The 24,587-nt window shown below is 43.9% G+C and overlaps 1 protein-coding gene across 1 annotated transcript; it reads right to left on the minus strand.

Moving 5' to 3' along the window:
- Window positions 1–1,584: 1,584 nt before the first annotated feature.
- On the minus strand, window positions 1,585–20,798 carry drc1 (dynein regulatory complex subunit 1 homolog (Chlamydomonas)). The gene is made up of 16 exons (XM_010904469.4): window positions 19,576–20,798; window positions 19,330–19,411; window positions 19,137–19,249; window positions 18,676–18,859; window positions 16,598–16,735; window positions 16,330–16,416; window positions 16,057–16,179; window positions 15,819–15,958; window positions 15,375–15,509; window positions 14,127–14,553; window positions 13,931–14,020; window positions 13,719–13,805; window positions 13,234–13,364; window positions 6,873–7,025; window positions 2,637–2,739; window positions 1,585–2,215 (listed from the first exon to the last, which is right to left on the minus strand). The coding sequence occupies exons 1-16, from the start codon at window positions 19,665–19,667 to the stop codon at window positions 2,204–2,206; spliced, it is 2,097 nt and encodes a 698-aa protein (XP_010902771.1). The 5' UTR covers window positions 19,668–20,798; the 3' UTR covers window positions 1,585–2,203.
- Between the last annotated feature and the right edge of the window lie 3,789 nt (window positions 20,799–24,587).

A 24,587-nucleotide genomic window follows, 5' to 3' on the forward strand; every position in this document is an offset into this window, starting at 1 on the left:
GTGGACTAGTCCGAGATGTTGCATCAATGATGATTGTTAATACACACCCGAGCAATCACCCCTGGGAGCACTGGCTGGCTATTAACATACAGACGATGGCATTGGAAGGTTTTATGACAGTTTTGGAAACCCCAAAGATTTTACATATTTTCCCAAGTCAATCAGTGCCTTTCTGCAAACCTGTAAGAATGTGGAATACAGTTTTAAAACAAGTACAGGACATGATTTCAACCACGTGTGGACAACATTGTGTGTTGTTTCTCTATCTAATGACAAGAGGTTTTAGTTATAAAGATGCTATGTCTTTTTATATTGATGATTTATGAGAAAATGATGCGCTAGTCTCAAAGTTAGTAGCTAAGATGTACCAGTAAGTGTGATAAGCAAATGTTTAATTGCATACAACATGCTCAATCTTATGAATCGTTTAATTTGTGTCATGGTTGTTGAAGAAATACAAAAGTAAATCATGTGTATGTCAGCTTTATTATTCAAAAATATTTGTAAAACCACAATGTTTACATAGTATTATTCAAGGTAAAACATACACTTTGACAATGATTTACAAATGATAAAAAAGCATAAGATAAAAACACATTAAATGGAAGCCATTTTGTGGGGTCTGTGTTAGGGGGTACAAAAAAAGCTTTGGTTGGTTGATAACCAGTTGCTGGGGGAGTGGCTAAATCATCCATTGTGTCGCTAGACGTTTGTTTATACAAATTTTGGAATAGTTGTCAAAGGCATGTTGAGACATGCCATGGCCTTCCATTGTAAGCAGTTTTATTGGTTGCTGTCACACTTTTAACCAGATCCAACAGGTGAGAACCCTATCTGTCCTTTGAAAATGAATTTACCATTTGAAGTCCATGAAATCAAATCTTTAGACCTGTGCATTCTATTAAGAATATATTCAACATTCTTCCTACGCCTCGCAGGCACATTATCCAAAATGTAATCAACAAGGTTAACATTTCGGTCAACAGTTTGCTTAGTCTCAGTCATGTTTACTACATCAGCCCCAGTCTCAGACCCAGGTAGACTTAAAGTCGGTGTATTAGTGTCAAGCTCCCCATCTCACAACTGTCAAAAATCTTTGTAAAATGGCAGAGTATAACTGCAATTCAACATTCCGGAACCCTAAGACCCCATTGTTTAACATCAAACATCTCGCACCTGTTATAACACTCGTCCCGGGTGCTCATCAGTCGTGGTAAAACATCAAACATGGACACATCAATGCAATCATAATTCATAAAAGTCACCGGAAATGCATATGTCATTCCAGAAGTACAGTCCTAACACACATCATACAGGAAGACCATATGTCACACCGGAAGTCCCATCCTACAAACCAGATGTCCTGCTCACCTGTCAAATCAATCTTGAAGCCCCGCCAACCAAATAAATCACCAAAGTGACACAATATATCCTACATTTACTACTCATATGACAGAGTGGTGTTATCTCAAGAAGCAAACAAGCTAGGCAATAACAAGCAAACCTTTTGTCCCTGCATTCATACCTTACAGAAACAAAATGTTAACTGTTAACATTCCAATGATTGCCAACTAGGATAGAAAGTATGTACATAGGTATACATGTCTATAATAAATAAGTTAAAAGAATGAAGAATCATTGAATATGTAAATAAATATAGAATTGAAATTTATCGGTTCCTTCAGCCAAAGGATACCACCTCATCTGTGAAGCATGGGGGAAGTAGTGTCATGGCATGATCATGCATGACTGCCTCTGGAACAGACATCTTTATTGATTATGTAACAAATGATGGCAGTAGCACAATGAATTCAGAGTACAGAAACATCTTGGCTACCAATGTACAGTAAAAGCTGTCTGTACTCTTGCCTCAAGTCTGTCTATTCCTGCCTCATTTACCTTTAATTGTATTGTAATAGGCTTAGAGTGTACTGGGACTTTTCTGTCCCAATATTCATGGAGGGCACCATATATTGGCCATACACCACACCTACTCAGGCCTTTTGATTTAATCAAAGGTAATACTCCCATTTTAAAACCTTAAATATCTTCTTGAATATAAATTTCTAAGTTAAAGAAGATATTTTCATAATTAAATATAGAAAAATGTACACTGCACTGTGGGTTTGTGTGGGCTCTTCCTGAGTGGTCAGCTTGTTCCCTCAGGAGCCAACTGCTTCACCTTAGTGGGCGGGATCTCCAGCTAAGCACTGACCTACAGTATCAGAACAATAGTGACTGGTTAGAAGTCTGTCATTAAATTAAATTAGCATGAAAATTCTGGAAACATATCCTCTAAAGGTGCGCACAAACACGCCTTCACTACTTACAGTTGTATTCAAAAGTGTGGGCATACTTGGTCAAAGTGCATGTCTTGTGGATGTTCTAAGTTAAAAGAATGAAAAATCTAACTCTGCAGTGAACAAACTAGCGGATCAGTTGGAAAGGTGCCCAAACTTTTGCACAAACTTTTCCTTGTTATATGTATACAGCAAATGAATAATAACTGTGCATTTCATATTATCTAAAGTTGATGTTTGTTCAATGCAGAGGTTGTGTTACTATATTTTCCCTTAGAACATAAACAAAACATGTAATTTCCATACAACTGTAGTAAAGACATTACACATACTCACCCTGGAGTTGGCATGTTGGTGCAGCAGCATCCGTAGCTCTGCATTCTGTTGTTTCAGACTCTGTGTGTCTTTGATGAGCTTGCACCTATCCATCAGAACAGTACTGGGAACAAAAAATATACAAAATAAGATTAATCAAACAATCAAAACATGTTCTATATCACAATGAGAAGATACTGTTGACAATAATAAACTACAGCTCTTTTCAAACAATCTTAAATTTCACAGAAATGTAACAAAACCAGAAAAGGAACTAAGAAAGCCTAGTTCAGGAGGCCCGCAATTAAAAGTAATAAATGTTGTTCCCTCATGGGATTCAAACCCAGATCTTTTAAGTTTACCTCCACCACAAATAGCATCTATGAACTTTATGGCTTTTGCCACTGGCCGTTTTAACATCTTATTAGCCAGTAATAGGCTTAATAGTATCTACTAACTTACCACTTGTTATAGTCATAAGAATTGAGCAATTTCTAGCGGGACTGAAGATAAAACTGCCAAAACTATTTAATTTCAAGGTACAAAAACATTTAAAAAAATTATTTCATTCGTGAATGACACTGATCCAATCAATTTTAAGTGACGATAACTGACTTTTTCGGCAAATGAAAAGACCAGAGAATCGTGGAAACCCCAACTCTTTTATTGCCCAAGAGGTTTTGATGAAGCATGCAAAAAAGCATGCACTGATACGTACTTCAAAAATCCACCAGAAATAGTTCTAATATTGTATAACCGTAAACAGTTTTAGTATAGGCTTAACTATAACATAGCTGCTGAAGGTTGTAGTCAGCAAGGTTTTGTCTATCCTGATCCAAAAAGCATGCAAAAAATGCGTACTTTGAAAATCCACCAGAAATAGTCAGAATATAACCGTAAATAGTTTTATTTTAGGCTTATTATAACATAACTACTAAAGGTTGTAGCCAGTGAAGTTTTTGTCTCCATCCATCTTCTTCCACTTATCCAAGGCCTGGTCGCGGGGGCAGCAGTCTAAGCAGAGATGCCCAGACTTCCCTCTCCCTAGACACTTCCTCTAGCTCTTCCGGGGAGACACCGAGGCGTTCCCAGGCCAGCCGGGAGACATAGTCCCTCCAGTGTGTCCTAGGTCTTCCCCGGGGTCTCCTCCCGGTGGGACGGGCCCGGAACACCTTCCCGGGAAGGCGTCCAGGAGGCATCCGGAACAGATGCCCAAGTCACCTCAGCTGACCCCTCTCGATGTGGAGGAGCAGCGACTCTACTCTGAGCTCCTCCTGGGTGACCGAGCTTCTCACCCTATCTCTAAAGGATCGCCCAGCCACCCTGCGGAGAAAGCTCATTTCCTTTCGGTCATGACCCAAAGCTCATGACCATAGGTGAGAGTAGGGAGGTAGATTGACCGGTAAATCGAGAGTTTCGCCTTGCGGCTCAGCTCTTTCTTCACCACGACAGACCAATACATCGACCACATTACTGCTGAAGCTGCACCGATCCGTCTGTCAATCTCCCGTTCCATCCTTCCCTCACTCGTGAAAAAGACCCCTAGATACTTAAACTCCTCCACTTGAGGCAGGAACTCTCCACCAACCTGAAATGGGCAAGCCACCCTTTTCCGACTGAGGACCATGGCCTCGGATTGTGAGGTACTGATTCTCATCCCCACCGCTTCACACTCGGCTGCATACCGTCCCAGTGCATGCTGAAGGTCCTGATTTGAAGGGGCCAACACGACAACATAATCCGCAAAGAACAGAGACGAAATTGTGTGGTCCCCAAACCTGACACCCTCCGGCCCCTGGCTGCGCCTAGAAATTCTGTCCATAAAAATTACGAAGAGAACCGGCGACAAAGGGCAGCCCTGCCGGAGTCCAACATGCACTGGGAGTCTGACTTACTGCCGGCAATGCAGTTGTAGTTGTAAACAGCGTTGGTAGGGCACTGTTTCCCTCTCCTGAGGCGCCAGACTGTTTGCCAGAATCTCTTCCAGGCCAGCCGATAGTCCTTCTCCATGGCCTCACTGAACTCCTCCCAGGCCCGAGTTTTGCCTCCACAACCACCCGGGCTGCAGTCCGCTTGGCCTACCAGTACCCATCAGCTGCCTCAGGAGTCCCACAAGCCAACCAGGCCTGATAGGACTCCTTCTTCAGGTTGACGGCATCCCTTACTTCCGGTGTCCACCACCGGGTTCGGGGATTGCCGCCTCGACAGGCACTGGAGACCTTACGGCCACAGCTCTGAGCGGCCACTTCGACAATGGCGGTGGAGAACATGGTCCACTCTGACTCAATATCTCCAGCCTCCCTCGGGATCCAGTCGAAACTCTGCCGGAGGTGGGAGTTAAAGATCTCTCTGACAGGAGACTCGGCCAGACATTCCCAGCAGACCCTTACAGTACGCTTGGGCCTGCCGAGTCTGTCCAGCTTCCTCCCCCGCCATCGGATCCAACTCACCACCAGGTGGTGATCGGTTAACAGCTCCGCCCCTCTCTTCACCCGAGTGTCCAAGACATACGGCCGCAGGTCAGATGAAACGACAACAAAGTCGATCAATGACCTACGGCCTAGGGTGTCCTGGTGCCACGTGCACTGATGGACACCCTTATGCTTGAACATGGTGTTCGTTATGGACAAACTGTGACTAGCACAGAAGTCCAATAACTGAACACCGCTCGGGTTCAGATCAGGGGGGCCGTTCCTCCCAATCACGCCCCTCCAGGTGACACTGTCGTTGCAAACGTGGGCGTTGAAGTCCCCCAGTAGAACGATAGAGTCCCCGGTAGGAGCACTTTCCAGCACCCCTCCCAGAGACTCCAAGAAGGTTGGGTACTCAGCACTGCTGTTTGGCTCGTAGGCACAAACAACAGTGAGAGACCTATCCCCAACTCGTTCACCGGTGTAAACTCCAACACATGCCGGCAGAGCTGGGGGGCTATAAGCAAACCCACACCAGCCCGCCGCCTCTCACCATGGGCAACTCCAGAGTGGTGAAGAGTCCATCCTCTCTCAAGGAGTGTGGTTCCAGAGCCCAAGCCGTGCGTAGAGGTGATCCCGACTATCTCTTGTCGGAACCTCTCAACCTCACGCACAATCTCAGGCTCCTTTCCCGCCAGCGAGGTGACATTCCACGTCCCTAGAACTAGTTTCCGTGTCCAGGGATCGGGTTGTCGAGGCCCCGCCTTCGACTGCCGCCTGATCCTCTACGCACCGACCCCTTATGGACCCCGTGGGGAAAGGCCCGGCCACCAGGCGCTCGCATACGAGCCCCAACCCCGGGCCTGGTTCCAGGGTGGGGCCCCGGCTGCGCAATACCGGGCGACGTCACAGTCCTCAAAATGTTTTTCATCATTAAAGGTTTTTTAACCGCTCTTAGTCTGACCCGTCACCCAGGACCTGTTTGCCTTGGGAGACCCTACCAGGGGCATATAGCCCCAGACAACATAGCTCCTAGGGTCACTCGGGTACTCAAACCCCTCCACCACGTTAAGGTGGCAGTTCATGGAGGACAAGTTTTTGTCTATCCAGAACAATCCTAATGCATCATTTGTTTTGACTGTGACGAGATTCGAATGTGGGACCAACCATTTGCAGGGCTGCTTCTCTAACAAGGGGTAGTCAGACAGTCAGTCAGTCAGTAAGAGAAGATTCGCTCTTTTTGGCCGGCTCCGCTTACATAGTCCGGCAAAAACAAAAGCTTTGAAATGAGAGAGATTCAAAGTCTAATCGGCTTTGGGCAATGTTTAGGCGGTTGGATCTGTTAAGGAACCATAGATTCAATGTACAGGGCATTCAGGAAAGTATTTAGATCCCTTGGCTTCTCCACATTGTTGTGTTAATTATGTTTTTTTTGCCATCAATCAACAAAAGTTTTTTTTTTGGTGGGGTACTTTGGGTAGATTTCAGGCAAAACAAATGCCTACCCCATGAAGCTGATTGAGAGAATGCAAAGTGTGTGCAAAGCTGTCAACAAGCCAAAAGGTTGCTACTTTAAAGAATCAACAATATGAAATATGTTTTTATTTATTTTAACACTTTTTGTGTTACTGCATGATTCCACATGGGTTATTTCATAGTTTTGATATCATCACTATTATTGTACAACATGGAAAACAATAAAAATAAATAAATAACCTTGAGTAGGTGTGTGCAAACTTCTGACTGGTACTATATAGTGAATCAGTTATAAATGTAGTCTAGAACACTACTAAACATGGAGAAACAAATGGGGTCTGAATAATCTTGAAAGGGACTTGGTACTCACTGATATTTGTTGAGTGCTGTCTCCAGGGCGTCCCAGACCTTGACCTTGGCCTCTGGGATGACGTCAGCCATGGACTTCCAGTAGGCTGCATCTTCAGAGTCATCTCTCCCTCCTAGAGCCAGCATATTAGCACCTTGAGGGGCAACCACGTCCCTGGAAACACAATCATAAACATCACTTCACTGTGACAAAAAAGTTTTAAAGTAAATCTTGTCTAGATTTGATTTCTATAGGCCATGATTAAAGCCCATGGTGTCAATATATAATGCCCATACTAGCAAGCCTCTTACAATAGTACTATTGAAGATATCTTAGTGGGTAAGGCATTGGGCTAGTAAACAAATGTTATATTCTAAATAGTAAAAGGTCTTGGAGGATACTTTCAGGGTCCTTCACTGAAACTGTGTGGGAACCGCTATAAGTTCTACAAGAGAAACAGGAAACCAGGCAAGCCTAATTAAGTCGACCCGCAATAAAAAGTGATGAACGCTGTTGCCCACACGAGAATCAAACCTGTATAGCCCATGTGACTGGCAGTGTCTTTAACCACTACGCCATCTAGCTAAACATTGTGTTCTGACACCTTTCCATCAGTACTAGCATGAACTTTTTCAGCAGTTTGAGCTACAGTAGCTCATCTGTTGGATCGGACCACACAAGCCAGCCTTCGCTCACCACGTGCATCAATGAGTTCTGGCTGCCCATGACCCTGTCGTCGGTTCACCGCTTTTCTTTCCTTGGACCACTTGATAGGTACTGACCACAGCAGAGTGGGAACACCCCACAAGGGCTGCAGTTTTGGAGATGCTCTGACCCAGTTGTCTAGCCATTACAATTTGGCCCTTGTCAAAGTCGCTCAGATCCTTACGCTTGCCTGTTTTTCCTGCTTTTAACACATCAACTTTGAGGGCAGAATTTTCACTTGCTGCCTAATATATCCCACCCACTGACAGGTGCCATGATAACAAGATTATCAGTGTTATTCACTTCACCTGTCAGTGGTCATAATGTTATGGCTGATCGGTGTACGTTTCGGGTCATTGTCCTGCTGGAAGACCTATGACTGAGACACAACTTTCTGACACTGGGTTCAACACTGCGCTCCAAAATGCCCTTGGTACTCTCCTGATTTCATGATGCCATTCCCACGTTTAAGGCACCCAGTGCGAGAGGCAGCAAAGCATCCCCAAAACATCACTGAACCACCTCAGTGTTCAACTGTGGGGAAGGTTTTCTTTGAAGACTTTAGTTTGTTACTGGTAGACATAGCAATGGTGTCCTTTAACAAAAACCTTTAGGTTGGTCTCATCTCTCCACAGAACACTGTCCCAGAAACATTGTGGCATTGTGTTCTGGTGTGCTTTGGCTAGGATTGGGTGAGTTTATATTATTGTACCTTATGTTTAAAAGTCAACTTAAATCTGTGTGGCAGTAGACTTGTGGTACTTTCTCTGCCAATCAAAACAGTCCTTTGCTCCAATCTTCCATCAGGCGTTTTCTTGCGAACATATCCAGGGTGATTGGCTATAGTGGCATGAGCTTTAAACTTGAAAACATTATATACCATGTATCTGACCCCATCAAACACTTACAGTTAAGCCCAAAAGTATTCATACCCATGCCAAAGTTTGAGCTATAGTGAATTTTCGTTTTAGACCAATAGGTTTCTTCTGGTTGGAAATGACATAAACAAGTGACAAAACACGGTAAGACATGGTGCTGGAGATACAAATGAATGACAAGTAACGTAACCTTTTGATTACTGAAACTCAGTAACGTAATCTGATTACTTTGAATTACTTTTAGATTACTTTCATTTTAAGAGGCATTGGAAAACAAATAGGAATAGCCTATAACCAACTGAACACCTTTTGTGGGATCAATCAATGTTAGAGTTTACATAGATGGCCAAAAACAGAATTCACATTTGATCTTATGGTTGTATAGGTTACAGTGCCTTTGGAAATGGGTTTCTAAACCATTGCTTTCTACTTCAATATGATTGGGCTACATCTCTACATTACACGCTAAAGGTCTGTCAGATATTCAGTCATTCCAATTAATCTAATAAACCTCAACCTTCCAGAATCAGAATTTTTATCTGAACATAACCCAAAATCGAATGATGCTTAAGCCTGTTCTGTTATTTGTGTTTTATTCATGTTTTAATTGTTTCAAAACATTGTTGAAAAAAAAATGTCAAAATCTCCGAAAAGGCTATTGACGTTGTCGTATATTAAAAAAAAAATCTGTTGATTTTCGCGCATAAACTAAATCTGCAGTAGTCTGATGATTTGCTCAACAACCAACATTGTCAAAATGTTGCAGAAACACCTGGCACGCAAATGCACGTTTGCAATCATGAACACCTGCATATAAATATGATTTACCTGCACAAACGTAACCTGCGAATATTATGGCCACCAGTGATGGATTTTCAAAATGCAAATGAAAGAAATAAACTGTTATTATAAACCTGCACTCTTACCTTAAAGTAAAATATGTCAGAAGCATAATGAACATCATTTTTTAGAGATGCAAAGCAAGCAGAATCACATGGCCTACCCGTCTAGATGGAGTTGATGTGGCTGCGTCAAATGCAAATAATCATCCTTTGGCAGAGTGCTTCCCAACACACCTTTTCACCTCAAATTCCATATAATGTTTTATCTTGAAGGCAGCACCATATTACAGCTGTATAACAAATAGTTGCCTAATCTATTAAACTATTCCTGTTCCTGGCTGTGCTGTTCAGTGCATTTGACAAATAAACCTTTAAACTTGAGAAAGATATAACAACAGGTAAGCCTATTGGCTATCATTGTTCTGAGAATTATGCATTGAGTAGATAACTAAATAACATTTTATATGACTCGGCTAATATTATCTAAGACATACTCTGTTTTTACCAGCCATCCAACCAACTAAAACGGGAGAAATTTAAACTAGCACTTCCTCCATCACTAAACTGGTTATGCGCATCCACCTTTGCGTGCTTGATGATCACACATACAACTGAGGCGCGTAATTCATATATTTTGGTTCAAATAATGATGTTTTTAGAACATTAAATAATAAACTCAAACATACAACGTGTCATAATAATTACTTCTTCAATTGAAGTAATCCAAAAGTAATCTTTTTTTTAAGTATCTGTATCCGATTTGTTGTAGGTAACTTAACGGATTACAGTTACAGTTTTTTTGTAATCACAGTTACAGTTTTTTGTTACTCCCCAACTCTGCACTTGAGGCAAGTTTACCTAAAACTATACAACAAAACAAAAATGCTTAAAATGCTAAAGCGTTTTGTTTCTATATAAATGTAGTAATTAGATTTTGTCGAGACGATAGACTGTAAAAAATCGTTTTAGACTTGCAGATTAGATATTAGATTTTCACATATAACTTAAGTTATTAGCATAGACTGTATGGTATTGTTAATTTGGATGTCACTTGATTATAACGTTACTTGTCAGTGACTGGAGTAGCTGAGGCAACACCAGAAAGGACAAACTGCTAGGACAGCACCAAGACCACACCTGTCACTCAATTGGCCAAGCCCCCTAATTATAAGACATAATATCATTTATACGGATGCGTTATTAAAAAAAAACTCCCCCACAGTTGTCAAAAAGCATATAAGCAATATACACTAAAACCAGGCTGTAAACATGTTTATTTCTGCTGTAAAGTTGGGCACTTTGCCATAGAGATCTATGGAGATTGCTCCCTTTTGCAGCCAGCCTCAAGTGGTCATTCGATGAATTGCAGGTTTTGGTACTTCCGGCATTTTTCAGCCTCTGAGTCACTATTAGACAGCTAGCTACAGTGGGGAGAACCAGGATTTGATACACTGCCGATTTTGCACTTACAAAGCATGTAGAAGTCTGTAATTTTTATCATAGGTACTCTTCAACTATGAGTGACGGAATCTAAAATTAAAATCCAGAAAATCACATTGTATGATTTTTAAGTAATTAATTAGCATTTTATTGCATGACATAAGTATTTGATACATCAGAGAAGCAGAACTTAATATTTGGTACCTTGGTTTGCAATTACAGAGATCATATGTTTCCTGTAGTTCTCCATACAGACCTTCTCCAGATCCTTCAGGTTTCGGGGCTGTCACTGGGCAATACAGACTTTCAGTTCCCTCCAAAGATTTTGTATTGGGTTCAGGTCTGGAGACTGGCTAGGCCACTCCAGGACCTTGAGATGCTTCTTACAGAGCCACTCCTTAGTTGCCCTGGCTGTGTGTTTCAGGTCGTTGTCATGCTGGAAGACCCAGCCACGACCCATCTTCAATGCTCTTACTGAGGGAAGGAGGTTGTTGGCCAAGATCTCGCGATACATGGCCCCATCCATCCTCCCCTCAATACCGTGCAGTCGTCATATCCCCTTTGCAGAAAAGCATCCCCAAAGAATGATGTTTCCACCTCCATGCTTCACAGTTGGGATGGTGTTCTTGGGGTTGTACTCATCCTTCTTCTTCCTCCTGTTAGATTCTGTCCAAGTTTGATCCATGAACAAAATAAATGCAACCAGAAGTCAGGGGAGAGCCATCTTTATTCAGCATGAGTCTATGATGTTGTCCTTCCATTTCTCATTTCTCTCTTCCATAATTACAAAGGCAACACTGTCTTTATGCCAGAATACAAAGGAGGTGGCCAGTGGTCATAACCAACCATTACACATTCCAATACCCTCCAATAAGAAAGGTTTATCCTACAACAGACCCTTGTATGGTATGTTCCAACCTATGGTCAATGGACCTATCCATATAGCCTATGTCAGTCACATGGGCAACTCCTAACAGGAGGAATGGACCGAATGTATGGACAGGATGTGTGGGGCCCATCAGTAACAGGCAACACGTCCTGTCTATGGTCCTTCTTTCAGAGTTAGTCAGCACGTCTGTGTTGTGTTAAGTTTCTCATGCCAAATTCCTATCACTCCAAACATGGCGAGTGGAGTTTTGACCAAAAAGCTCTATTTTTGTCTCATCAGACCACATGACTTTCTCTCATTCCTCCTCTGGATCATCCAGATGGTCATTGGCAAACTTCAGACGGGCCTGGACGTGCGCTGTGGGATCTTGCGTGCACTGCAGGATTTTAATCCATGACGGCATAGTGTGTTACTAATGGTTTTCTTTGAGACTGTGGTCCCAGCTCTCTTCAGGTCATTGACCAGGTCCTGTCTTGTAGTTTTGGGCTTCCTCACGATCATTGATGCCCCATGAGGTGAGATCTTGCATGGAGCCCCAGACCGAGGGAGATTGACGGTCATCTTGAACCTCTTCCATTCTCTAATAATTGCGCTAACAGTTGTTGCCTTCCCACCAAGCTGCTTGCCTATTGTCCTGTAGCCCATCCCAACCTTGTGCAGGTCTACAATTTTATCCCTGATGTCCTTACACAGCTCTCTGGTCTTGGCCATTGTGGAGAGGTTGGAGTCTGTTTGATTGAGTGTGTGGACAGGTGTCTTTTATACAGGTAACAAGTTCAAACAGGTGCAGTTAATACAGGTAATGAGTGGAGAACAGGAGGGCTTCTTAAAGAAAAACTAACAGGTCTGTGAGAGCCGGAATTCTTACTGGTTGGTAGGTGATCAAATACTTATGTCATGCAATAAAATGCTAATTAATTATTTAAAAATCATACAATGTGATTGTCTGGATTTTTGATTTTGACACATGCCATTCGCTAGCCACGCTTCCCTTCATTGAAATGAATTGAGCCATCGTCCCCATTGCAAATAGTTCAATGTATCATTAAACTGTATTTCTGTTTTGGTCCTTTCACTCTGCAAACTTTCCTTGTTTCAGTATAACAGCTTTATATTAACAAAGTAGTTACTGCAGCTTGCAAAAAAGTCAGTAAACTAAAAAGTCGTTAACTGAATCTTGGGAGAGTTAACATTATTCGCATGCCAGAGAGAATGACGCATTTGTATAGAATGTAAAATAGTCTTGCGTAGTATTTCTCTGTTAGCCCAGGGCTAAGGAATATACAAGTGTAAAACCTTAGCCTAGAGATAAACCTTATCACAGGGTTAAACTCTTCTGGCCTAATGCAATGTGAAAAGGCCTTTTGTGGAATAAAATTTTTTATTAAAAGATTTTGTAAATTCTCAGTTTTATTCTTTTTTTTTGGTTTTGTTCAATTCACAACCAAACAAATACATGGATATCCAAAGATGTTGACGTTTTCTGCATTATTTGAATTAAGTATGGCTTTGAGTCCTTGAGATAGGCTCTCTAATTGCTCTTGTAGTATGTCTGCTAAATTAGTAAAATAATTCATTCTAAGTGGTATGCTAGTTTGGGGCTTCAAACAGAGAGCTCCAGAGCTGACCTATGCCGGCAGTGACAGGCAGTGAAGCTCTTCAGGGCCACAAGAACATCATTGGGGTTCATTAGGTCAGAGGTCCACTCCCCTGCCTCCTCCTGAGGACTGCCCCCGCCTCCACCTCCGGCAGACACATCCTGAACAAATACAAGAAAATAAGAGTATAATGGATAGAATCATTCTGACATGTTATAGTATATCATTAATAATACATATTTGATTTACTACAGATGGGGGATGGGAACAATTTGAGGAAAATCAAACAAAGTGTCTCATTAAGGTATTGGCCCACCACGAGCCAAGAGAACAGCTTCAATGCGCCTTAGCATAGATTCTACAAGTTTCATACTTGCCATCTTGATAATATCATGCGATACACCTGTAAGGAAGCTTCTGCTTTTGTTTTTTTCCTCCACTCAGTTATTAATGTTTTTCCTTTAATTTGTCACTGTCAGTATATCTGTGGAGCCGCCATCCTACTTTTTTTTTACCTGGGCCAGATCCCCTTGCAGCTGCCAGTATTCCATAAAAAAATTAACCAGCTTTTGCACATCTTCCTGGCTCTCTATTCCCAGGGCCTGGCAAGGGAGAAGAAAGAAGAAAAGAGACAACACTGAAACAAATCGTCACTACTTTCCGATGTTAATGTGAAAGTGATTTGATGGTCACTATGACATACAGTAGATTTCACAGTGTCACTCACAGTGAAGATGGAGTCCATCTTCATGAGACACTGTTCGTCCTTCTCCAGTGGAGAGAGGAGCTTGAGAAGTTTACTCTCTATCAAAAAACCCTGTGGAGGAAAAGGGAGAAAATGATGAGCATTGTAGTGAGACTGTCTCCCCATTCTTCCATCTATCCCTCTTCCACACAAAGACACAACCTTTTGGCCCGCTCACCGCCTCGTCGCAGAGCAGCTCCAGGAGCTTCTTGACTGTCTTGATCGACACTGTCCCGCTGTTCTTCCCCCCATTTCCAGTCTTATCGGCCTTGCTGCTCCTGCTCTCCTGCCCTACTCCTGATTCACACGTATATCCAGGCCCAGCACTAGCCTCCTTGTAATTCCCCAGGCAACATGGACTGGTCCCCACAGGCTGGAGCAGCTCAGCGGCAGTCTGGCGTGCTGTGTTCTGGGCCTGTCTCTGGTTCTTTAAGGGTCCACAGCGCTCCATGAAGGCCATCGGAGGGCGCTGCCAAGCCAGACCCAGCAGCTGTTCATGGATTAACCGGTCCGTGTCCAAGGTTTTCGTCACCAGCGCCTTGACCTCCTCCTCGTTCATCAGCCAAACCTCCTCAAACTTCTTGGCGTCGATAGCCGCAAAGTGCCTAATTAGAAGGACAGGGGAGATAGTATCGCAACAAAGCGATATTGTTTGGATGTATCCACAAGTGCTTGACCATTGTTGGTGTGATCGGGGCATTTATTCACCTCATTGGTTACGCACTTCAAATGCTTTTAAAATACATAACTCAAATACAGGGAATATAGGGCATCTTGATCAGTTAATGTCTGATTAGACATGATAATATTTAAACAAACTAGACCCATGAGCACTAACAAAACTATTGCATGGATGGTTATCAATGATTATTTTCCACTGCAGTGCAAGTCAAATCCATCCCTTGTGCTATTTGAGAATTGATCTGATGTTCTGCAATAAGGCACAAGGGGGTGTGGTTTACACAAGGGGGTGAGCTGTTCTTAAGAACCACACTGTAGAATGCTTGTATGCAGCCATTAAACATGGTATACTGGTAATAATCCACAAACCCTTGAAGTGCCCTATTAATACAAATAAGTAATTAGCACTCTATAAAAAGGTATGTTACAAAGTCTCTTATAAATCGGGTGTTTTGAATCCTGAATGCTGATTGCCTGGTATGACATCACATCACTTTTTACTGTTGTAATTACTTTGTTAACCTGTTTAAAAGAACCATAAGGCACCTCAGGGTTTTCTGACATATTGCCAATATAGCACAGCTAAGCACTGTGTTTTCAGCCAATCAGCTTTCAGGGTTCAAACAAAACCATTTATGTCAAATTTTCTACCATATCTAGTGTAAAGTAATAGACAGTAAGAGACATGAAAATACAAAGACTGACAATGTGTGTGTAAGACAAAGATTGTGTGTGTGTGGGTCACCTCATCTTCTGCTGCATGTCTTTGTACTGCTGCATGTTGCGTGTGTAGTCTTCAGTGAGCTTCTGGTTCTCTTCCCTAGACAGCTTTTCTTCATTAGCACATTTGATCTTCAGGCTGCTCACAACATCCTGCAGTCTGGATGATAATAGTGTTGAAGTGTATGAATGTATGCCTGTTTATATTTAGATAACAAAAGAACATCTGTTTATCTGTACACAGGAATTCACGATTGTTCAAAGCCTGACAGTAAGTAGCCAATGGACTTAAGGTAATTCTGTCCTGCGATGTCTATAAAGTAGAGGACTCAAAATGTCAGACGGACCCACTTAGTAACTAATATTGCTCATCTAAGGCACAGCAGTTTTGTATTTTGTACATCTGGTGGTACAGTAATGTTTTTGTAGTAGTAGTGTTATAATTATGTAGTGTCATAGTTGTAGCTACCTGGTGATTTTTTTCTTCTGCAGGGACTTAATGATGGTGTTCTCTTCATCTCTCTTTTTCATCACCTGTAAGTTATAATCAAGCTTCTCCTGATTCAGCTGGAACGTAGCCTTCGTTTGCTGCAGCTTCTGCTGGAGAACCTACAGACATACCCACACAAACACAGACACTGGTAATTTAAAAACAGCAACTAGCATATCTGCACTCCTTTGATACATTTCCTATTGTTTGCCTTTACCTGAACATCTGTGTCAAGTTTGAACTTTATCATGTTGTACTCCTCTGCATCAGTTGTCCTCAGCTGCTGCAGTGACTCCTCATACTCCTCCATTCTCCTCATCCTCTGCATAACATTCTCCATCTATACAGGCAGAGGAAGATGAGAGGATGTAGTATTCAAATGTGTCTGAAAGAGATAAACTGCTAAACTCCACTTTCAGGATGAGAAGAGTGACAGAAAGATATACCAAGATCTATAGGCATGGAGTTGGTGTTTTAGAGTCCTATTGACCTCTTTGTGACGGCGCTCCTCTGTGTGCTGTTCCCATTTTTTCCTGTTCCCCGTCAATAGAATCTTCCGCTCCTGCTCAAAGGAATTCTGCAGATCAACCGGACCAGATCATCAGCCATCACCGAAAATATCAATAAATATGCCAAAAACCACATAAAACAGCCAAGCAAAGAGTATACTATAATCAATAATCTAAATCATGGCATATGTCAGGGGTCATGTCAGTATGTAATTCAGGGGTCACTTGGGGGCGGGGGGGGGGTCCTACCTCAATCTGGACCAGTTCATCCCTGAGGGAGCTCATCAAGAACTTGGCCTGGTCCTCCATCCTCTCAATTATCAGGTCTATATCTTCTGCCTGCTTCTTCAGATTTTTGACGTAGCGGTCGTCACTTAACTTTACCTCCTATAAACAAACATGCACACATACACACGCACATTATACATCATTTGAAAAATGATTTGCACTAGCCATAAAGATGGATATATAGTAATCGTATGTAATCTTTACTTAAACACTACTGATAGATAAAGGTAATATACATTAACAAAAGGCACTGAATACATTGTCAGAATTTCTACAACAAAAGCTTCAAAACTGGTGTTACCCCCTTTGGCTGAAATAACTTATTGTAGCTGTTTCCTGAAACTTTATGTCAGACTCTTATATAGATTAGGAATACTTTTGCCAACAGAGGTGTTTCATCTGCGTCATTTCCAGGCCTTTTTTTATGTGCAGTCTGCTTCAAGTTCCCCAACAACATTTCATAGGATTGACTCTGCCATTTCATAACCCTCCATGTCTTCTTTTTGAGCTATTCTTTAATTGCTTTGCTAGTGTGTTTTGGGTCTTTTCACTGTCCTATTGCAAGAACCGTGTATGTTGCAGCTTCAACTTTTTGATTGATGGCCTCACTTTCTCCTAAGCAACTCTCTATGACAATATCTTCGACATGCCTTGAGGCAGCAAAGAAGCCCCAAACCATAATGCCACCGCGTCCATGGCTAGTATAAGGTTCCTCTTTTCAAAGGCAATGTTTAATTTTCACCAAACATGGTGTCTGGCATCGTAGTCTCACAACTTCACCATTGACTGATCTGTCAAGAGCACACTGTGGCACATTTTGGTCTTTATCCAGGTCTTGTCTGCCAAGTGTTAATCATGTCTTGATATTCTTTTGTAAGTGGAAAGGGTCTTCCTTACTGACTGTCACTTCTCCCTTTGTACTGGCTCCCCCATCTGGCCAGTTGCGGATCCTGTGCTCGACATCACCGGTCTACTAACTGCCACCGGCCCATTTTCATTAACCAACCCTGGAGTGTTGTCGTCTTGTCATTATACACAACTGTTCCATATCTCCTCATCATGAAGTGCATATATGTTCCCTCTGCTCCCATTGTCCTTGTGCTTGATTGTTAAATGTGGTGTCTCGATTACCGACGTACAAGTTGTTTAGGCGTACACTCTGTTTCCAGGGTCACCCTGTTTATTGTTTTATAATTGAAGTCTGCACTTTACGCAGTGCCTTTATTTGTGCAATGCGTGTAGTTACGAGAGGAAATAAACTCTGTGTTTCTCTCCACTCACACACACCACACTGATCTTCCATGTAGGTGAAGTTAGTGCTTTCTCTTTATGACAGTTGATTCATGCACTTACAAACTGATTGTGGCAAGAAAGGCCTGTAAATCCTTTGAGGTTAGCCTGGGGTTCTTAGAGATTGCTATGAGCATCTTTCGGTCAGCTGTGTATACTGCCAGTGGTATGGACTTTTGTTCATTTGTAGATTTTCTATCAAACAGTGGAATGATGTACTCCGAATTGCTTGGAAATGGCTCTTTCACCCCTCCCAGACTCATGGGCATCAATAATCTTTCTTCTTAGGGCCTCGGACAGATGTTTTTTTTTATCTTGGCACGATATGTTACCAGATACCCATATGGTTAAGACCAAAAAACAGACCATTTTCCTAATCTTTATAAAATGTTATGTGGTGTATAGGTAGGGGTGTAAAAAATTTTTCTGCATAAGGACATTTTACAGTTTAATAATTTATCTATTTCTCTTTTCTCCATGCCACATTTCCCATTGGGAAATATATACAATTTTCAACTGTGCTAGAACTGAGAAAAGTGTAAAAGTCAAGTGTTCAAAAATAAAAAGGCCCAGTGAATGGTGCACATTTTACAATCCATTTAAGTGATTTAACTCATCACTCAACATTTGTCATTTTTGGCACTCAATAAATTGGGGGAGACAAAAACATTCCAGGGTTGTACTTTTTCACATGACTGTGCCAACCCAAAAAATGAACACACAGGGAGGAAAACATACACACACGCTACCTGCTGCAGCTCGTGGATTAGTTTGTTTTTGTCCTCTATGATCTGGGCACACAGTTGCTGCTGGCTGTTTAGACAGTCTCTCAGATCCTGGGGGATTTCCTTCATCTTGGCCTCTGTCCATTTCCTGGTGATCTCCTCAAACTTCTCTAGGCTTGACTTTGCCTCATTTTCCAATTTCTCCACCCTGTTCAGGGAAGAGGTGGGAGAGGAGGAATGAGGAAGAGGGAGGTTGGATAGGGTTTTGGCACATGAAATGAGGAGTTAGGGGGAATGTCAAAAAAATGTATTGTTAGAATTTGTCTGTTGTGAGATGCTGTGAGTAGGTTGTATCAGTTTAACTTGCCCTACTGCTCGTCAAAATTACTGTAGATCTCAGCAAGAATGTACACAGTTCATTGCCAGCAGAGGGGGTACTTGGATTAAATCTACTGTTGAACAGCCTCTGGGGTATACCCATGTACCTGAGTCTGCCTGCCTCGTACATTTCTGCCCGCCGCTGGGACTCCCTAGCATCCGCTGCTACCTGGATGTTGGTGACCAACTCGGTCCCGTCTCTATGCAGGTTTATCATGCGCTGGGAAAAAGAGAGTCAGAGACCACTAGCCAGTGAGTCTATAATGCTAACTGTGTAACATATGCCTAACGATACTGTACCTTCTCACTCAGTTCCACTTGCTCCTGGCTTTTCCTGGGCTCCTCTTTTGTTACATTATCAACGGCGTCAACTCCATCTTCTCTGAATTACAAATTAGAAAAGCACATTTGATGTCGGCATATTGCTAAAGTTGCAGATTTTTCTACCTACCTTACAGTGAAATAGCTAGCTACTGTAAACATTTCAGGCAGCTTGACGACGGCTGATTTACAGGTGCAAGCGTGTTAGCTTAGCAAGGAATTCACCTTTTATTGGCTTTACTTCGAGCAACTATCCGGAGACGACGGGCTGCAATTCTCTCCTCTGGATTTTCAGGTAGGTTACGGACTTGACTCATTTTTCCTAGCTAGACGAATTAGCTACCAACAACTGAAGGAACATTTGGTGTCACTTTCAATTATCCCAAGTCTGAGCTGTAACATTAATTCTTTTTGTTGTTGTAGTCGTTGCTATAGGTACGGTGGCAAGTCTAAAAATGCTACACCCTGCTGGAGGTAAATGTAAATGCTATTGAATAACTTCCTCTCATCCATCCTGAAACGCTTTCCAAATGGGAACTATATTTTAAAAATGTCATCATCTTTCTTTTAATGAAGAAAAATCTCCTCAAATCTCAGACTAACCTTGTTAATTTGCTAAGGCTTAGGTAGGGGAATCGGCTCACTTTCCCGGTTGCTTATTGACGCACTGTAACCCAGGCACATCTCCTCTCCATGGGCCTCATGTATATATGGGTGTAAACCATGCGTACGTCAGTTTTGACGCAAAGGTAGGCATTTATCAATGTCGAACTTGACGGGAAAATGTGCGTATCTTTACGCAAATGTCAACCCATGTGTATCCACAGACTCGCGGTTGAAATGAATAAATATGCTATTTCGGAAAAGCTGGTATAGGAATGTCAAATGAAATTCATGGGAAAAATCTTATCAATAGAAATATGAAAAGCCTACTGGAGTGCGCAAACTGTGAGTGACAGCAGGTTGACATGCCACGGCATCTGCCACGTTAGCAGTGGCATTTTTAGTGGCAGGTTGAGATGCCACGGCATCTGCCCCATTAGCAGTGGCAGTGATGCAGTGATGCGGGTGGCAGGTTGATGCCAACGATTTTTCCTCAGATGCCACGGCATCTTTCGCCGTTTATATGGTATTTCTGGTGGCAGCCTGAGATGCCACAAATGTACTCGACCGATTATGGGATAGAACGGTGGCAAACAAGGGCTGTGTCCGAAATCACCCACTACTCAACATATACAACCAAACCAGTAGCCTGTCGTACTGTAGAGGAAAGAGCATATCCGACTGCAACTGCTGGTGTTTGTAGCATTTGCTAGTGAGATACCTTATAGTTTATAAATGTTAACATTTGCCAATATTACACTTGGTAGCATTTTCATGACCCTATTTGTTCATTTTTTTTTAAACGTTTCTTTGATTATTTATAATATTTTATTTGTATTACAGTCTGTTATGTTGCAGTGCTAAGGAAAGAAATTGGTGGTAGCCTATTTTTTTTTTTATTTAAATGCAATGACAAAATACTTTACTCACTCAAATAAAAGACTGCAGTTTAAAGCATGATTACATTAGGGGAACAATATTTAGGCTATAGGCTTACACTTGGCCAATGTTTGTGGCAATTGCCACTGGCCCCATGTGGCAGCTGTCCCTTTCTGATTGTAAATTAAACAAGATGTTGTAACAGATGACCTATCCAAAATGATTTACTTTAAGACAGATGTATTGATGTATCTAATCTGGACTGCCTGCCACACTCTTGCTACTACAGTACCTACGTACAAAAAAAAGTTTCATTTTAATAGGTTGCAAATAGTAGCCCTGATGGACCTCATTTAATACTTACACTCTTGACAGCCCCTCTAACCTCCTCAACAAAGCTGGAACCTCACTGTCTTTGGCTAAAAACACTCCTTCAAAGAAGGCTGGCTCCTCAGCCCTACAACATATGTTCAGAAAATGTTATGAACTATCATTACAGTTGGAGCATATACAGATAGTACCCTATACTGACTCAACAACTTCGAATAGCAAAAGGAAAATCACATTATGACAAGTAAGGACACATACTACTCACTGATTGGTTTTCTGGAACCGATAAAGTTTTTTGTTGCCGTCCACTGAAACAGCCACCATTATAGGAGCACAGGCTGGACAGACAAACTGCTCAATTCCCAACAGTTCGCTCACTTCAAATTTACAGTATACATACTGTAGAAAACTCCTTTGAAAGGTATTCGGGTTGACTTTGCCAATCAGGAACAAACAATTTTGCTATAAATTTTACAATTACTAAGTAGATGAATATATACCATACCATACCATCTTCTTCCGCTTATCCGGGGCCGGGTCGCGGGGGCAGCAGTCTAAGCAGGGATGCCCAGACTTCCCTCTCCCCAGACACTTCCTCCAGCACTTCCGGGGGGACACCGAGGCGTTCCCAGGCCAGCCGGGAGACATAGTCCCTCCAGCGTGTCCTAGGTCTTCCCCGGGGTCTCCTCCCGGTGGGACGGGACCGGAACACCTTCCCAGGAAGGCGTTCCGGAGGCATCCGAAACAGATGCCCAAGCCACCTCAGCTGACCCCTCTCGATGTGGAGGAGCAGCGGCTCTACTCTGAGCTCCTCCCGGGTGACCGAGCTTCTCACCCTATCTCTAAGGGATCGCCCAGCCACCCTGCGGAGAAAGCTCATTTCGGCCGCCTGTATCCGGGATCTTGTCCTTTCGGTCATGACCCAAAGCTCATGACCATAGGTGAGAGTAGGAACGTAGATTGACCGGTAAATCGAGAGTTTCGCCTTGCGGCTCAGCTCTTTCTTCACCACGACAGACCGATACATCAACCGCATTACTGCAGAAGCTGCACCGATCCGTCTGTCAATCTCCCGTTCCTTCCTTCCCTCACTCGTGAACAGGACCCCTAGATACTTAAACTCCTCCACTTGAGGCAGGCACTCTCCACCAACCTGAAGTGGGCAAGCCACCCTTTTCCGACTAAGGACCATGGCCTCGGATTTGGAGGTACTGATTTTCATCCCCACCGCTTCACACTCGGCTGCAAACCGTCCAAGTGCATGCTGAAGGTCCTGGCTTGAAGGGGCCAACACGACAACATCATCCGCAAAGAGCAGAGACGAAATCGTGTGGTCCCCAAACCTGACACCCTTCGGCCCCTGGCTGCGCCTAGAAATTCTGTCCATAAAAATTACGAACAGAACCGGTGACAAAGGGCAGCCCTGCCGGAGTCCAACATGCACAGGGAACAAGTCTGACTTACTGCCGGCAATGCGGACCAAGCTCCTGCTTCGGTCGTACAGGGACCTGACAGCCCTTAGCAAGGGACCCAGGACCCCATATTCCCGAAGCACCCTCCACAGGATGCCGCGAGGGACACAGTCGAATGGCTTCTCCAAATCCACAAAACACATGTGGATTGGTTGGGCAAACTCCCGTGAACCCTCCATCACCCTGTAGAGGGTATAGAGCTGGTCCAGTGTTCCACGGCCTGGACGAAAACCACACTGTTCCTCCTGAATCCGAGGTTCTACTATCGGCCGTATTCTCCTCTCCAGAACCCTGGCATAGACTTTCCCGGGGAGGCTGAGAAGTGTGATCCCCCTATAGTTGGAACACACCCTCCGGTCCCCCTTCTTAAAAAGAGGGACCACCACCCCGGTCTGCCATCCCAGAGGCACTGTCCCCGACTGCCACGCGATGTTGCACAGGCGTGTCAACCAAGACAGCCCCACAACATCCAGAGACTTGAGGTACTCAGGGCGGATCTCATCCACCCCCGGTGCCTTGCCACCGAGGAGTTTCTTAACCACCTCTGTGATTTCAGCCCGGGTGATGGACGAGTCCACCTCTGAGCCCTCATCCTCTGCTTCCTCAATGGAAGACGTGACGGCGGGATTGAGGAGATCCTCGAAGTACTCCTTCCACCGCCCGACGACATCCTCAGTTGAGGTCAACAGCTGCCCACCTCTACTGTAAACAGCGTTGGTAGGGCACTGTTTCCCTCTCCTGAGACGCTGGATGGTTTGCCAGAATCTCTTCGAGGCCAGCCGATAGTCCTTCTCCATGGCCTCACCGAACTCCTCCCAGGCCCGAGTTTTTGCCTCCACAACCACCCGGGCTGCAGTCCGCTTGGCCTGTCGGTACCCGTCAGCTGCCTCAGGAGTCCCACAAGCCAACCAGGCCTGATAGGACTCCTTCTTCAGCTTGACGGCATCCCTTACTTCCGGTGTCCACCACCGGGTTCGGGGATTGCCGCCTCGACAGGCACCGGAGACCTTACGGCCACAGCTCCGAGCGGCCGCTTCGACAATGGCGGTGGAGAACATGGTCCACTCGGACTCAATATCTCCAGCCTCCCTCGGGATCCAGTCGAAGCTCTGCCGGAGGTGGGAGTTAAAGATCTCTCTGACAGGAGACTCGGCCAGACGTTCCCAGCAGACCCTTACAGTACGCTTGGGCCTGCCGAGTCTGTCCAGCTTCCTCCCCCGCCATCGGATCCAACTCACCACCAGGTGGTGATCAGTTGACAGCTCCGCCCCTCTCTTCACCCGAGTGTCCAAGACATACGGCCGCAGGTCAGATGAAACGACAACAAAGTCGATCATCGACCTGCGGCCTAGGGTGTCCTGGTGCCACGTGCACTGATGGACACCCTTATGCTTGAACATGGTGTTCGTTATGGACAAACTGTGACTAGCACAGAAGTCCAAGAACTGAACACCGCTCGGGTTCAGATCAGGGGGGCCGTTCCTCCCAATCACGCCCCTCCAGGTGTCACTGTCGTTGCCCACGTGGGCGTTGAAGTCCCCCAGTAGAACGATAGAGTCCCCAGTCGGAGCACTTTCCAGCACCCCTCCCAGAGACTCCAAGAAGGTCGGGTACTCTGCACTGCCGTTCGGCCCGTAGGCACAAACAACAGTGAGAGACCTATCCCCAACCCGTAGGCGCAGGGAAACGACCCTCTTGTTCACCGGGGTAAACTCCAACACATGGCGGCAGAGCTGGGGAGCTATAAGCAAACCCACACCAGCCCGCTGCCTCTCACCATGGGCAACTCCAGAGTGGTGAAGAGTCCATCCTCTCTCAAGGAGTGTGGTTCCAGAGCCCAAGCCGTGCGTAGAGGTGATCCCGACTACCTCTAGTCGGAACCTCTCAACCTCACGCACGATCTCAGGCTCCTTCCCCGCCAGCGAGGTGACGTTCCACGTCCCTAGAGCTAGT

Source organism: Esox lucius, chromosome 18 (genome assembly GCF_011004845.1).
Source record: "Esox lucius isolate fEsoLuc1 chromosome 18, fEsoLuc1.pri, whole genome shotgun sequence".
In the NCBI taxonomy this organism is placed as follows: Eukaryota; Metazoa; Chordata; class Actinopteri; order Esociformes; family Esocidae; genus Esox; species Esox lucius.

What these genes read in the sequence shown, in the direction of transcription:
- drc1 (XM_010904469.4), bottom strand. Translation starts at nt 19,667, where the DNA reads ATGAGTCAAGTCCGTAACCTACCTGAAAATCCAGAGGAGAGAATTGCA. An exon ending in TAATCCACGAGCTGCAGCAG is followed by an intron (nt 16,736 to 18,675) that starts GTAGCGTGTGTG and finishes GTTTGTTTATAG; the next exon opens with GAGGTAAAGTTAAGTGACGA. An exon ending in AGGAGCGCCGTCACAAAGAG is followed by an intron (nt 16,180 to 16,329) that starts GTCAATAGGACT and finishes CTGCCTGTATAG; the next exon opens with ATGGAGAATGTTATGCAGAG.